Source organism: Glycine max, chromosome 10 (assembly GCF_000004515.6).
Source record: "Glycine max cultivar Williams 82 chromosome 10, Glycine_max_v4.0, whole genome shotgun sequence".
Lineage (NCBI taxonomy): Eukaryota > Viridiplantae > Streptophyta > Magnoliopsida > Fabales > Fabaceae > Glycine > Glycine max.
The window spans coordinates 30,540,257-30,557,593 of NC_038246.2; the positions used below are offsets into that span (position 1 = coordinate 30,540,257).

Consider the following 17,337-nt stretch of genomic DNA (forward strand, 5'->3'; position numbering starts at 1 on the left):
GATGTAAATTCTTAACTATCTATTTAAAGTTGTTTTATGTGTTCATTGCTTCTATATGCATTTAATTGTTGCATGCTTTTGGTCTGATCACCCATTGATGTGTAAAGTTAGGATTTTTAGCATTGGAAAATGTATTAATCCTTAGAACTGGATAGAGCATGGCTAGATAATTGCATTGCTAGACATAGAGTGCAGGGTTTTAGTTTTTGATATGCTATGATTGTAATGATGTTCGGTTAGGCTAAGTTTGATGAGACATCCGAGAACGATGTTTAATTAGAATTAGTCCATTCACGCGAGGAATCGGTGTTTGGTATTTTAGTCCTCAACATAGAACATAGAAATACACTAAATAGAGAAAAATCGTTTAATTACATCAAGCATTCAGTAGAAGGACCCAACGTTTTAATCATCTATTTTCTCTCCCGTTTTGATAAGCGTATTTGTAGTTATTTTAGATTTACAACACATACATCTTTGGTTTAATTCTGTTTACATGAATTTATATCAATGTCTGCTTGTTGAATGAAACTTCACCGAATGAAACAAGTTTCCTGAGTTTGATACTCGGTTTCTTACCGTTTTATTATTACTTTAACGACTCGATATACTTTCCGATAAAGTTCGGGACTGTCCTAGAGTTCGAACATGTCACAGGATACACGAATGAGAATCAACAATCCTAAGTAAAGAAAAAAAAACAATAGTAATTAGAAAAGTTGAGAATTTAATGGTTGCTTGAGCTTGCAGCGTAAGAGCTTGATTGCTATATTTAATAAAAAGTTAAATTAGTAAAAATTAAACTGAAATAGCAGAACACGATGTTTTTATTGTCATTGATGGTTGTGAAGTGAGTGTGTTTGTTGAATAATTTGGAATTAGTAAGCCAAACCTATAAAGGCACAATTGCTTTTGGCAAACAAAATGAACAACTACCAAATAATATGGTTGAAGGCCTAGATAATCAATTTGATAAATGAATATAAGATTGTCTCCTACCAAAATGCATAGTAAAGATAATGAATGTAAAATTTATTCTAAAAGTGTGCAAATTTGGTTAGAGGTTTTTAGGAAAACCTGTTATGGTTAAAGTGTTGTTGTTCCAAAAGTCCAGATGAATGACAATAGATCCAAAATTGAGTGACCTATAATTTACATGTTCCTAAAATTCAGTATAAAATTCGGTATAGAATGCAGAGTCAAATCTTTTAAATAAGGAATATGTAGTGGAGAACATATGAAATAAATTTTAGAAGTTAATTTAGAGGTTGGGAGGAAGACATGTTAGCAAAAGATTGTGTCACACCAAATTGCATAATAAAGATAGTGTATGTAAAAGCCTATGAATTTCTTCAAAATGAATTATTGAATACAGTTAAATAGGCATTTAATGAGTAATTTCATGTATTATAATCTAAGAAGTAATGGTGAAACTTGTTGGTTAGAAGTGAGTTCCACTGAAAGGTACACCAAATTCAAAAGGATGAAAGTTAATACTAAAATAGCAAAACATCATGTTTGATTTATTGTCATTCAAGGTTGTGAAGTGAGTGTGCTTGCTGAATAAATTAGAATTAGAAAGCCAAACCTGCCAAAGCACAATTGCTTTTGGCAAACAAAATGGACAACTACAAAATAATATACATGAAGGCTTGGATAAATAGTTTGGTAAATGAATATTAATAGTCTAGAAACGGGCAGAATAGTAAAATATAATATAGGATCTAGTTAAAAAAACCTATTAGAGATTTTGGAAAACCTCTTTGAAGACAACATTGGTAGTTGTGGTCAAAGGGTTTATGTCTTTGTCATGTATAATTACTTTTAATCCTTTTTTTTTTGTTTGCACTCTTGAAAGTGCAACATATAATTGTCCATGGCTAAAAACTTGTTTGAGTAAATATAAACCGACATTGGCTAATGATTGCCCTTAAGATTTATTAATGGCCATAGCATAAGACACAATAATTGGAAACTATCTTCTAATTAGCTTAAAGGGCCATGGTGATTGAGAAGGAGACATTGGCATCCTAGGGATTAGTACTTGGGTTCCCAAATTTTTGCCTGAGATTATTTCAGCTTCAATTATATGATTTACTAGCCTTGTGATTATAAGTCTGGTACCATTATAGAGCCCTTTGTTTTGGTCTAAGTTTCGCAATAGCATTATTGATGAACCAATCTTAACATTGATTTTATGATTAGGTAGCCTATAAGTAGTCAAAGAGTTTAAAAATTCAGCTTTTATTGCATTAAAAACATCACTATCTATTGTTTCAGATTTTTCAATGCAATCTAAACTTAGATACTGCCTTTGTTCACCTAGAATTGATAAAATAGCATAAAAGAGGGAAACAAATATAGTTAAGAGTAACATGCAATCTTGATTCTCTAGCTTTCATGTAGGCATGCTAGTTTTTTTTAATAGAATGAATATTGTTTGATTGGCTCTTCTTTGCTGAAATGAGTATACAATTTATGTAATTTATGTTAAAATGACAAAAACTATTGATAAGGTTTGTAAGTTAAAGAAATAGATAAGCAGAAGTTAATAATTTTAAGTAAAGTAAACGAGAAAAATAAATTAATTAAATGAATAAAATGGTTCTTAGGTGCAAGGATAAAATATTAGCAGAAATAACAAACCTAGAATGATGGATAAAACATAATCATTTAATTGTTCCACAAGTTCATTTGTAGATGCAAGTATGACTCTAGATTGAAGAAATTATGGATCCATAAAATGATAAGTTAAATTAGGATATGTGGATTGAACAATGACATCAATTTGATCAATGTAGTCTAGGATGAAAAGGTATGGAGGAATTTCTATTGTAGCATATCCATTATTTGGTTGACCAAGATTGTCGTCACCAATTTCAAGGATCCATTTAGCAAAGTCTGTCACTTCCAATGCATATTTAGATTCTGTGGTAGCTTGTAAGCACATATTTTTTGTTAGTGTTAAAACAATGCAATGACCCCATAAGTAAGATGCATTGATGGTAGCATGGACAATGTCAGAATGCGTTCCTCGAGGAATAACCAACAAAATTTGCCTAAAGTCTCCTCCAAAAATGACTTTCCTTCCAAAAACAATATCAACTTCATATGTAATTCTCATGATGTCTCTCAAAATCTTGTCCAATGCTTCAAAACAATATTTGTGTGCCATAGGGGCCTCGTTCCATATGATTAAGTTGGTCTGTTTCAATACTTTAGCTAATTCACTACCTTGATGAACATTACGAACTGAGTTATCCAAAGTTGGTATTGGGATCCTAAACTTTGAGTGAGTTTGTTCGACCTCCAGGTAAAAGCAGTGATGCGAGACCACTCGAAGCAACAATTAAAACTATTTTTTCTTTGCTCTTAATACAGAAGCAAGTGTCCTCCACATATACATTTTCCCAGTGTCACCATATCCATAAAGGAAAACATACCTCATATTTGGCTCATGATTGCTTAAATGTTCCTATCATAGATATGCAGTTGTTTAACAAAAATAGTAGGTAGTTTCCTGCGACTTATTGTTCAATGATATAAAAGGCAAATAATACCAAAAAGACTCAGTAAAATTGAAGTAAATTAAATTAAGAAATGCATGTAAAAAAATGTAGCATTCTAACCTGTTAGAGCAGAGAACAATGTTTGGAACTCATAATCTAATTCATGAATATTATAATCTAGTTCTAAATGAATTAGTCGATTACCAAACTGGGATGGTAGTTCTCCAGTTGGAAACAACAATGTTGGGAAATCTCTAAGGCTCTTCCCATAGGATTGTAGTAATTTTTCAATTTCCAGCAAAGTAAAATTTTGCAGTTCAACATCATTTTGATGTAATTTTGTTTGTAAATAGACCATATTTTTCAAAAAAAGAAGGAATAGTTAGAGAGGAGAAATAAATATAGATAGTTGATAAAAAAAATTAATGTAGAAAAAGCAAATATTTAACATATGCAAAGATGCTAAATTAAAAACTTAGTGAATAAAAGTTGTACAATAAGTTCTAGTTAGAAAGACAGGAGAATGCATTCCTTAAAAGTAGAAGATTAAGAACCTTGATCATGTAAAATCATTCTATGGTTATATAGTACTCCATTAGCTAACCAATGCCAAGTTTTTGCCCAAACATGCTCAGGTTTATTGATAAAGTTAGTCACTAACAATGTAACAAAAAGTTTTCTTAGGTAATGGCCTAAACCTCAATCATTTGCTTCCTTAATAGCTTCAATGTATTCTCTATCATCTTGTAACAACCCCATTGCAAAGCAAGCGTCTCTGAATGTTGGATATAATTTACCTCCAACTATTCGAATATCTTCAAAGCTAGTTGGCCCTTTGGAGATAGTGAGCATCATCCTAAGATAAAAAAATTCACCAAAAGTAGGTGAAACCCAAATTAATCTACCAATTATGTACCCTTTCTTCCTAGGTCTCCAACACTGATAACTTCTAATGTACACAATTTGGACACAAATTCTGAGTATGTCAAATTCTTGGCTTTGGGATAAATTTCATTTGCATGCATCCAAGAAGTGAGCATAGATTCAACTACACTTGGCTTTGAGAGGACATCATCTATGTTTTCATGATCATGATAGTAGACTGATTGTTGGCCATGTAAGTGAAAATATAGCCTTTCAATTGTTGGTTTTTTACCATGTATTGGGAATGCAAATATCCACTAAACTGCTTCACATGATGATATATACCTAGAACATTGCAAAAGAAATATGCCAATGAATTTAACTATAAAAATACAATACTCGTGTTGGTAAATATATATGGAATAAGCATGCAATCAAAATATTTTTTTGATTTCATCCCTATTCTCATTTGTTGGAATATTCTTTTCAGAATCATTGACAATGAGAGCAATCACTCGATCATACCCTTTATTAATATATTTAAAGAGGTATTAAATTGAGGTACTTTGATTGCACCATTCTATGTTAATGTGTGCATGATATCTTAGCGAAAGGTCTCGATTATATGGCACAAGACTACGGTTGTCAAGTAGAACACCATTTTTTGTCATTGTATTACCAGTGTCTATCCTTTGATAAAGAGGATAACTATCTGCATCTAAAATTGTGCTGCTCTGAAATTTCTAAGGATAAAACTTAGAACATAATCCATCTTTCATACATGGAGACAAAAGATTGATTATGCCGCATGGACCATGAATCATGTGAGCTTGCACTACCTGATAAAGTTGTTTTTCTTCATCCTTTGATGGTATTTCAGCACATATAACTCTATCAATGTCTTCTGGTGTAGGATACTTGCTAGAAGGATGTAGAAATAGAAGTAGGAATGCATGCATGAGTCCTTTGTTTTAAAATTCTATTGTATACCTATCTATTATTAGGAAATTAAACATATGCAAAGCTTGGGACAACAAAAAATGATATTAAAATTGAGCAAGTATAGCTTACATGCTAGGACCTTGCCTAGTAAGTGCTGCTTTGTTAAATCAGTCAACATTTGTTCAAATTTAATTCTGAAAACCCTTGAGATAACATCATGTCTATCCATAACTTTCAAATTCATTGGAGACAACAATCTTTGTATTTCACGCCAATTAGGATTACATGTAAAAGTGATAAATAAATCGGGAATTCCTACATTACTACATATAGTCATACCATCAAAATATAGTTGTTCCATGTACCTGGGGCTGCCAACAAATGTTAAAGGCAAGATGATTCTTTTTACTCTATTTGATCCTTGAGTTGCACCTACATCAGAGGAATGGTGTAAATTAGAATATTTGTCAACGCTTAACTTTGATTGATTCATCCTTATGAAAGCAAGTCTCTCTGATTCCACCATGGTATAATCGTCAACAACAAATTCTTGGAAAAGCTTCCTTGAATGCAAAAGTGTTTGCGCTTCAGCTAGTCTGAATTGTAGTTTAAAAGAAAACCATTCCCTTATTGTAAGGCACATTCTCTTTCGAGTTGGACCAAGAGATGTCACCTTGTGAAGAATGTCATGCCTATATCTGTCTTCACCATAGGGAAACAAAAGTGGATATTGTAATGCTAAATAGGTGCCGTGTAACTCATTTATTCTTTGTAAATCGCCACATCATGTCTCTAGAATGATATCCCTAGTTGAGATTGTATCTACATCCCCTTCAAACAATGCTTGATACAGTTGAGATATTATATATTCGACCATCCTTGATGTGGTTAGCAATGGGTTTTTAGCTTGAGATCAAAATTAATTGTTACAAAATTAATTATGTAAACTTATATGTGTATTAAATATACATTAGAAATTTTAGTGTTATATATAACAATATTAATTATTTGTTAACATAATTGACCTATTAACTGAATTGGTTAGAGTGTCTTGCTAATAACACAAAGATCATAAGGTTGAGACTTGCATGAACCATTAATTTTAAATTATTTCATAAAACATATTTTTAACATAATATTGACTGGTAACTCGTATGAGTTTACAAATGGTGAATTGACAATCCATATGGACTATACGTAAGGATGTTTTTGGTTTTTCCCTCTTACTATTGGGTGTATGAGAAAATATGTTGGGCACAGGAAGAAAATCCCTTCTGTCATCTTGGTCTGATTCGGAACCAAAACACCCAATTTGTTGAAAATAGATCTTAGAAAAGTCTAGCCCACAACCACTTGAATAAGCTTCGATTTGAATTGGGTTCAAGTTAGGATGAATTCAGGTGGGGCGAGAGATTTTGGTTTGGGCTAAAATTGGGCCAAATGATTTCTTTAATTTTTTCTTAGGTTTTTAAGCTAAAAAACTTTAGGCAAATGCTATATCAACCTTCCTATTTTCCAAAGTACACCCCCTTTTATTTAAATTTTTTCCTATCATAAATACTTAATATACCAAAAATACCATTATATCATTATTCTGAAATGATGTTTTAAATTTTTTGTTCTAGAATTCAAAATCTAAAAACAATTCTACAAAATAATTTTTGGAATACAATAATAAAGTTCCAAAAAGTACTTTTCTAGAATACTGTTTTAAATTCTAGAAAGTACATTTTGGAATACAAAGTACAAGACAATAGTCTAAAAATTACATTCTTCTTGGAATTTAAAAAAATGCATTTCAAAAAGCACTATCAAATTTAATTTTTAATTTTCTTTCCTTCACAACTTTATTTCTTTTAAGGCTAAATTACAATTTTGGTCCCCCAAATTTTTCAAATCCATGATTTTGATCCCATTAATTTTTAATTGCTACATTAGGTCCTCTAATTTTATAAATTTTTGATTTTGGTCCCCTATAGATTATTAACTTAATAATTGTAATTATTAGAGATATTAAACTAATTACAAATTAAAAAAAATATTAATAATTAAAAGAAAACTTTAATAAAAAATTATTAACTCTAATGTGATGTTATTAGCAGTGGAATCGCGTGCGATAATTAAGGTAGAATATATGTTTGTAGAGAAGAAGAGGAATACCGAGTTGTGAAAAAATAGAATTAATAATTTTTTATTAATTATTGGTTTTGGTTATTTTATAATTAACTTAGTAAGTCAATTAATCATAATTATTTGTTAATAATTTATTAAGAGAACTAAAATCATCCATTTATAAAATTAAGAGATCAAATGTTACAATTAAAATTTAAAGGACTAAAATCATAGATTTAAGAAACTAAAGGAACCAAAATTACAATTTAATCTTCTTTTAATTTGCATAAATCATAAAAAAATAAAAGCAAAACATACCACATGTTTGAGAGCTTGATGAAGAAAAAAATACTAATGTTTGATAAAGAAATTAAGCAAGTAAGAAAGATCGAAACAAGATATTGAATTAAAAGCCATACAACCATACAGGAAGAATGAGGGAACTGGATCCTCTCCAGCCCTCTCCAGCACAAGTATGAGCCGTTGGATTAATTCAATGATTCCAATTTTAAAAGAAAAACATGGCAAACAAGGACGCAGCCTCATGTTTCTTTTGCCATTCAAATTTTATCAATACTAATACAAAAAATAAGGTAACGTGGAGCAAAACTCTAAACTCCATAATAAAATATTCAAATTATACCTCACCGTTAATAATCAATAATAATAAGTACAAAATAATCACAAAATGAAAATTAAAAAATATATTGATGAGTCAAAAAGTCGAGAACAGAAATGAAAATTGAACTTTTTTACATTATACCACAATTTAAATTATTTATCATAAATATAAAATACTATTATACTCTATATGGTTAAATATCTTAATTTATTATTAATTTTAATTACATAAAAAATATTTATCATGTCCAATTGTAAAATAAAATTCATATTTTAATTAAAAAGGTTTCACTCTCTAAATTGTGTATTTTAATTTTTATAATATATAAATAAATTATATTATATATATATATATACATAATTTAGTTTGAATTCATTTTTAGAATTATATTTAAAATTCAATTTAGTACTGTTAAAAAGTTCAGTTTTTTTATAAAAAATTTACATCAATTCATAATTATTTTTTAACTACTGTTATTTGATGATAAAATATATTTTCAAAATTTTATTGTAGAGTTTAGAGTTGTACTTGGTCTTAGTTTATTTTCTGTTTTAATATTCATAAAATCTGAATGCATGCCAAAGGCCCAAAAGAAAAGCCAGCGCATTCAATTTCGTTGTTTGCCATTTTATTGTTTTTAAATTAGAACCATTGAATTAATGCAACGGCTCATACTTGTGCTGGAGAGGATTCGGATCCAAGTACAAGAGAGGAAGAATTCTAATAAAAAAGAGAAGTGTTTAGTTGTCATGGAAGAAGTTTATTGTTGCGGGAGAGAGAGAAATGCATAATTGGAAAGGCTGAATTTGATAGAATTAACTGCTGATGATAACTAGCCATTGAATGTTTGAGCTAGTAGGATTATCAATGGTCCTCCAGCTTTAGTTCTACCTCCAAGCAAGCATCCCAATGATACTGTACTTAGTACCCACACTTGTCGTGCTCCAAGTTGATATAAGTAATTATTGCAATTAAATATATAACATATAATAATTAACATTTACACTAAAGACGTCCCAAATAATGCTAAACATTTTTCTCAGTATATTTTTGTTTTAGCATGTTTGGGACAATTTAAAATTATCTATTTCATATTTTTTACAAAAATTTATTTATAAAATAAGTTATTACTACCACTTCATTACTTTAAAATATTAGTTTAGTATCACAGGTATTAAATTCACATCCTATAATTTATCTGAGTAATTTTTAATATATTATTAATTATTTAGCACTTGTTAAAAACATTGAAGGATATATTACCACATACTCAAAAACACAGTTGGTTAAGCAAAAGGTCACCGAAAACAATTACGACAACGCAAAAAAATTGATTCATGATTTACCGAGATTGCTGCAAGCTATGTAGCAATTTCTTTTTGATATAGTCGTGGAAAAGGGAACACTGTTAATGCCACCATAAGGAGGTCAAATAGTAGAGTGTCGTGAAATTCCATCATCTTTTTGGAGTTTCAAACTGTGTATCAATGGGTTTCAATACTGCAAGCTAGTGATTCAGATCGATGGAATATGGTTGTACGATAAGTACAAGGGGACCCCTTGTAGCAATTGCACAAGATGACAACAATAAAATCCTTTCAATAGTGTTTGCCATTGTCCAGGGTGAAACAATGAAAGCATGACTCTTTTTCCTCAAAAATTAAAAAAGGCATGTCACCCCACAACATGGTCTATGTTTGCTTTCAGATAGGCACAAGTGAATAAAAAAATGCATACTCAAGTTGTGATAGTGGGTGGACAACACAAAATTTTGTGTATGTGTTTTGCATTTGACACATTACACAAAATTACATGAGGAAGTTTAAGAACAATGATATTAAAAAACTAATTATCAATATGGATGAGTGTCAAACTTCTTTCTCTTCATATTAAACATTACTTAATTTTGTATTATTCACAATATTGAAATTGTATGTTTATAACTACTCAGCATATGCAAGGATAGAGAATATGTTCAATCACTACTGCAACAATCTGAGGGAGGAAGCAGATGGTGATTGAGTAATTAATTAGTTCAACGAGATTCAGCAAGAAAAATGGACTCTTGCATGGGATGGTGGCCGATGATGGAAAAGTCACAACAATGCTTACATTTGACCAAGTTTATGTCCAAGCATTAACAAGGCCATGGAAGACGCACAAAGAAAGACAAATACTCACATTGTTCTTGAGTTCAATTGATGCGACACACAGTTCTTGGTCTAAGAGAGAATTAACCCAAAGAGGTTCGACTCGTTGGAAATTTTAAGGTTAGGTTGGATGAAAGGTGATGTGACTGTGATAAATTCCAAAAATTGCACATGCCATGTTCTCATGTTTTTGTTGCTTGTAAACATGACAAGAACTACATACATCATGTGTATATCTTGAAAAGTGTCTCCAACGTATACAAGGAATTGTTTGGAGAATTGTGCAACGAAGAGTATTGACCACCTTGTCACGAGCCAATAATCTTCCTTGACTCAAAGGAGAAAATAAATTTTAAGGGTCGTCATGACTCCTCTACTATACACATCAAAATGGATATCCGAGAATCGAGTTAACCAAAGTGATTTTTAATGTGTCACATCCCAGACCATTCAAAGATAAATTGCCCCCATTGTGTAGGTACAAAGCCAACAACGTTAAATTAATGTCATATTTTTTTGTATTTAAAAATTTTGTTGTATTGTTTTAAATTTAAATATTTTGTTCCATTTTTTTAATTATATATATATATATATTATAATTTAAATATTTTAGTTTAATTTAACTTTTTGGTTAAATATGTTTTTTTATAATTTCAATTATGTATTTTAAAAATCAAATAAAATAAAAATACAAACGATTTCAACTCTAGATGATTCCTTATTTATTAATTATGATTTTTTTGGTTTATTTAGTCTATTGACTCTATATTTCTTTTAATTTTTTTTGTTTTGGTATCAAAATATTTTATAGTTTTTATGTGAGTAACTTTTATGAGTTTTTAGTCACTAGTGTTAGTTACTATAATATTTTTGATAAAACTACTACAAGATGAAGATATAAGGAATAAAACACATGCTTATTTTTGTATTCATATTTTTTTAAATAAACAATTTTAATCTTTCTATTTTTTAATTAAGATATTTCATCACTTAATTTTAAAAAGGATTTCAACTCTTCAAAAAATAATAAAACAAAAAATATGCAAAAAAAATTAACAACAACATATACAAAATAATATTATTTTCAGTTTAAATGAAACATAAATATAGATAATTCAAAAGAAAAATAAATAAATAAAAGGCATTAAAAAATAAAAAAATAATTTAAAATTAGAAAATTAAAAAAAAAATCAATTTAGAAAAAATTATTTCTAAAGTAAGGCAAAATAATATAAAAAATACTGTTTATACCGAGAAATTAATTTTGTAGGAACTGATCTTTGAACGAGAACAATATTTTGTATCATTTGTGTAAATAATTCTACACTTACAGTATTTGAGTAATTTTTTTTTTTTGTATTAAATGGGTAAAAAACTCTCACTTGTCATGATCAGCCCAAAGAATCATAACATACGCTTGACCTGTTGAATTTCTATTAAACGAGATATATATGGAAGATTTAAAGTTCACGTACATGTAGCCTTTAATAAAAAAAAAAAACTAGAGTATTTAAATAAAAAAATAGGAACTTGATATTTTTTATGGTAGATATTTTTACTTAGTGAATCCAAGTAAAAATTTCACTTTCTGTGCGGGAATGAATATTTTTCATATGATACTTTTTTATGGTAGAGATTTTTACTTGAGTGAATCCAAGTAAAAATTTCACTTTCTGCGCATGAATGAATATTTTTCATATGACAAATAAAATAGTTATAAGCTAATGCAAAGTTAACTATAAGTTAGGAGTTGAAAAGCTTGAAAATTATAAATTAGTTGATTTAATTGAAAGTATTTAATAAGACTAATGAATAAACTAGCTTATAAATGTCATATGATATAAAAGAAAATATTTAATATTTTTAATATTTGATTTTTCTTTTTAATAACTTATTATATTAAAAAAATTGGATAATAATATTTTGGGTAAACTTTCTTTTTATTCCATAAAATTTTTAAAATTTATGTTTTTATTCCTTGATTTTTTATTTATGTATTTAGTCTATTAACTTAACTTTAGAAAAAAAGTTAAAGAAGTAAAAACACGAGTTCAAGGACTTTAACGGTTGTTTACCCTAAATTTTTAAATTTTTATTATATAAGAATGATAAAATTTTGGTGATTTTACACATATTAAGTCATATAATTTATAAAAAACAAAAAAATAATTCAATGAATAATTATAAAATTGATATGATTCAACAAATTTAATATCAAGGAATGGTGTAAGGATGACAATTGATGGATTGAATGAGAATGAATTAGATACGAGTATCTTTAGACAACAACAAAAAAAAAAAAGAAAATTTTCAAGTTGAGTAAATGGGTAAAACAAAATTTGAAGTAAGGATAAAATTGAAAAAAAAAAACTAAAAGTTGTTATTAACGTGCTGCTGTGATCATTTTTAGTGTACTATCTTAACGTCATCTTTAATAAAAAATAATTTGTTAATTCTTTAAGTAATGGCTGCATCAATTCATTTTACCTTTTATTTTCTTCTCTAATTGATGTTTATAAAGAATACAAAGATGAACAAGAATTTGGAACCAAGTATATACAATTTATTAAAATTAACATCAACATCCAAAATGCATAATACTTGAGTAGTTGTAGAGAAATTTACAGCAACCAGTTTGGAAAAGAGAATGTTGGTATCTAGATATTTATGGAAGACAACCATTACAGAAGCATTCTCTAGCACAAACACACAATTACAGGTACCAATGAATTTAATTTTGTTGTGCCTAAACCATTTTACTGATTCCACTGGCTTCTCTCAAGCTTAGTTGCCTTTCATGGCAACTTTCCTTTGGGTCCAAGTACTTGTGGCAGGCGTTCTTCTCAAAGCTTTTACCCCAAATGGGTTGTCACGGCTCTGTTGCAAGACGGAAGATTAGCAAGATGAAACACACTTAGGAAATGAATTTCAAACCAAGAAACCAAAAGTCACAAGTCAATTAGAAATCCCACTAACACACTCTTTACCTTGCTTGTTCTAACATTCTCTCACCAATAAGGAGGATAAAGCTTGTGTAATTCTTTAAATATTTTTAGTATTTTTCTTCAATCAAGATTGAAATTTCACCCGTAATCATGTAATAAAGATTTGTATTAAACTATTAAAGGTCAGTAAAAATTACTAAAGTAAAACTCCAATGTTGATTAAAGAACAATACTAAAAAAAAACTAAAGAAAATGTATTCAAGATTTGTGTACAGTCTTACAATTTAATTTAATGAATCTCATTTATTATTTAGTGGAATTTACAAGAATTCCACCCAATAATATTAAAAAAAAAAGTGTATGATTAGCACAAGGAGTACAATGAACAGACTTAGACTTTTGACACACTTCCTCAAATATATTTTTTAAAATCATTTAAAATTTATTAAAAATTATAAAATTAGAATAGAAAATTATTAAATATAATATAAAACTCATAAATTTGTATCATTTTTAATAAATTTTAACCAATAAAAAAAATATATTCAAAAGAGTGTCTTCCTAATATCTCTCATACTAGCATTCTGGTATCATAATTGTTTGATAGTAAGATTTATAGCAAAGCCAATGAAAGAGAGGGTAAATTACCAATAGGCAAGATCCAGAATCATCACAGAAAGGGAAATCAGGAGGGCAACAACTGGTCTGGTCAGGGCAACATGTTGCAGACTCAATAGGGCAACATCCCCATCCAAAGCAGAACCCTCTGTACTCAAAGAGGCAGCAACATGTGGTTCCAGAGTTGCAAGAGTAGTACTCATCACAAACAATTGAAGGTGTTGCAGGAGATGGAGGAGAAGGACCAGGGTTTGGAGGGTTAGCACCATTCTTGATAGGGTATGATGCCTCTATTGCAATTCCACACTTGCCAGTCTCAGTATTTTGCACATTTCTCTCTAGCTTGATGTAACCATTCTCCCCCCATGCTGAGCCCCATGAGTTCCTCACTAGCCAGTAATCAGTGCCGTTTTCTGTTCCATACCCAACTGCTACAACACCATGGTCTAGGTTTGTCCCACATCGGCCAGTGAAAACACCCTGGATCAACAAATTTCAGAATTAGAAAATGGAATGGATAGATAGAGATAAAAGTGAAAAGTATAAGTACGATGAGTGTTATCACGTGGAATCAAAAGAGAAATAGAGAAAAGAAGAATGTCAATTAGGTGTATATATTGTATAATCATGTACTGTTACTATCAGAAAGTAAATAAATTTTAGAATTAGAAAATAGAAAGTGATGCATGAACAACTATGTGATATCTCACCCTTACGAAAAATTATAGATAAAATAGAGAAATATAAATATGATAACTGGTGAATGAAAAAAGAAATAAATAGAGAAATAAAAAATGTCAAATTAGCTGTTTATATTATGAAATCATGTACTATTATTCTTAAAAAGTAAATAAATTTTAGAAAACAGTCGTTCAAAATCAAGTCAACAGTCAAAATAAACAATGGTAGGAAAACTCCAAATGTAGTTAATTCTTATCATTAGTTAAACCATTTGAATATTTGTTCTTAGAAAAACTTATCCTACCAAAACAAATAATTGGAACAGTAACTTGTACCCGAAAATCTATTAGATTGTGTTATAATTTTCGCTTGCATTATTAGCTAAGTTAAATAGAAAAAGGCTAAAACTGGTAAATAATACAAAATATTACCGATTGATAAAGTTGAAATTCCATGCCACCAGCTTCAATGGCAACACTGACAGGTTGGTTTGCAACAGCCTTCATCAAAGATTTCTCATCATTGGTTGGGACATCTTCATATCCATCAATGGTAACAACCCGAGCATTTTTCTGGAATAACAAAAGGGAGGTAAATAGTCTTATAAGAAATACACTTTTAAGGTGTCATTTGATTTTAATTGAAAACTTTAATTAGAATATAACACTTCTATAGATTGTCAATAATAATAATAATAATTTAAAATTGATTATTTTACTCATAAATTACTTTAAAATTCATATATAAGGTGATATTTAATTAATTAACAGTGTAAAAACTCATCTTTACTAGCTGAATTTTATGAGAATCCCTATTTTTTTATTATATTTTAAAAGGGTAAGCTAACTATGACATATATTAAAGAAAAGATTAAAAAAAACGATAGGACAAATGACAATTTTAATACCCTGTTTGGATCACATGTATTATCCTTTGCATGATAAGGGTAATCTTCTTCCGTGTCAATGCCTCCATTTTGCACAATAAACTCAAAAGCATAATCCATGAGACCTCCATTGCACCCCATGTTATAGCCTCTGTCACAATCCACCAATTCTTGCTCAGACAGAGAGGTGAGGTTGCCCGTTACAATTTGATTGATTCCTTCCACTGCACCAACCGTGGAGAATGCCCAACAACTCCCTTCATGGAGACCAAAGTCAATCCAAAATTTAAAATCAACCACCAAATTAACACAATACATATATGTCACAAACAAAACAAAGCCTACCAATGTGCTCATTATTAAAGACAAACAAAATCATTTAATCAAATATTTACAATTTTGGCAAAAACACGATCCATAATTCACATATAAAACTTCTAAAATTCTTTTTGTTTTACTAAACTATAGTTTTTTAATACCTATTGAAGTATGATAACATATTTCAAAAGTAATATAAAAAAGAAGTAATTTATTTATTTTTAAATATCTTAAGCAAGGAATAATGAAAAAATATACTATTATTTTAAGGATAATGATATGATTTTTTTTTTTACAATTGTAAAAAAAATTATCTTAAGCAAACGCACTATTAATCAAAATATAATGAAATTCACAATCATCACTTGAATCAAGGGATAACGGAAAGATTTTAAAAACACTTTACATTCTTCTTCTTCTTCTTTTTTTTTTTTTTTGATAAAACAATTTAATTACTGTACAGTCGGTTATTTTATAAGTTCATTTTTTTTAAATTTACCTAAGATATGTTTCAGTAAATCTTAAAGTTTAAAAATTCACCAAAAAAAACGTTATTCCTTTATTCCAAGATTTTAAAAAACAATCTCTGAGTACAAATTAAATCAACATGCAACCCTAACTTCTAACTGCACCTACAAAATCAATGCTTTTGAATCATCACGACCACAATCAGTCAAAAAATCATCAAGACCACAATTATGACAGCATCAATCACATTGATCATTTACAATTTCTCAGTATTTAAAAAATCACAAGAAATAAAAAATGTCTCAACCGATGGTAAACAGATGATGTGACTAAACTTCTATAATTTGAAAAATTAAGAAACCAAAATTATATATTTAAAAAAAAAAAAAAACTCACCACATTGGCCTTGATCTTTAATGGGGGTAACCGCACCCTTCTCCCTCCAATCCACCATGGCGGGCAACTCCTCCCCAGCGCGATAAGCATAACGGTCAGTTTTCTTGGCCACGACTGCTGCCTTGTTCTTAGGTCCTCTCGTCCGGGTACCCAAGAACATGGCCCTATACTCCTCGTTGGTGAGATCGGCGAACTTGTTCAACCCCAACTTGTAACTCTTGTCCCCCGCCCCATTATGTTCTTCAATGAACCTCAAATTGTCCTTGAAAATCTTAAACCTCCGTTCCTTCTCCCCCAAGGCATTGTAGGCCTTGCCGTGCTTCACAAGCCACGCCTCATACACGTGCCTCGTGTGGCTCTCGTCGTAGTCGATGATGGACATGTCCATGGCCCAGCCAGCACCGAACGCCAGAAAGAAAAGAGAAAGAGAAAGCAAAAATGCATGGGAAAGGAAACGTGAGTTTTGAAAGAGGGTCCTCATGGTGGTGTGGTTTGTGATTATGAGGGTACGTAGAAGGTGGGATTGTGAATTATATATAAGGAGAAGGGATTGAATGAATGAATGAATGGGAATGTGAAGTGGGATTGGTTCAGAAAAACGGAAGGTGCGTTGAAATCGGAGGGAGCGGGAATGGAACGTATGAGTCACGTATGTTGTTGTCAATCGATGGAGAAATTTTTAAGTCATCACATTATCATTATTTATGATTTTAATTAATAATTATCAATTAAAGATATATTTATTAAATTAAATATATTTTAATAAATTTCAAATATTAAATTATTTTTTCAAGCAATAACTTTGTGGTGGATATAAAAACATTTG

At 29.7% G+C, this 17,337-nt stretch overlaps 1 protein-coding gene across 1 annotated transcript; it reads right to left on the reverse strand.

Annotated features, from left to right (window-relative positions):
• Nucleotides 1–12,740: 12,740 nt before the first annotated feature.
• LOC100806968 (probable cysteine protease RD21B) lies at nt 12,741–17,115 on the reverse strand. Its single transcript, XM_041006356.1, has 5 exons — nt 16,512–17,115; nt 15,351–15,586; nt 14,875–15,015; nt 13,793–14,242; nt 12,741–13,076 (listed from the first exon to the last, which is right to left on the reverse strand). Exons 1-5 carry the CDS (start codon nt 16,990–16,992, stop codon nt 12,984–12,986), a joined length of 1,401 nt encoding a protein of 466 aa, XP_040862290.1. The 5' UTR covers nt 16,993–17,115; the 3' UTR covers nt 12,741–12,983.
• Nucleotides 17,116–17,337: the final 222 nt, after the last annotated feature.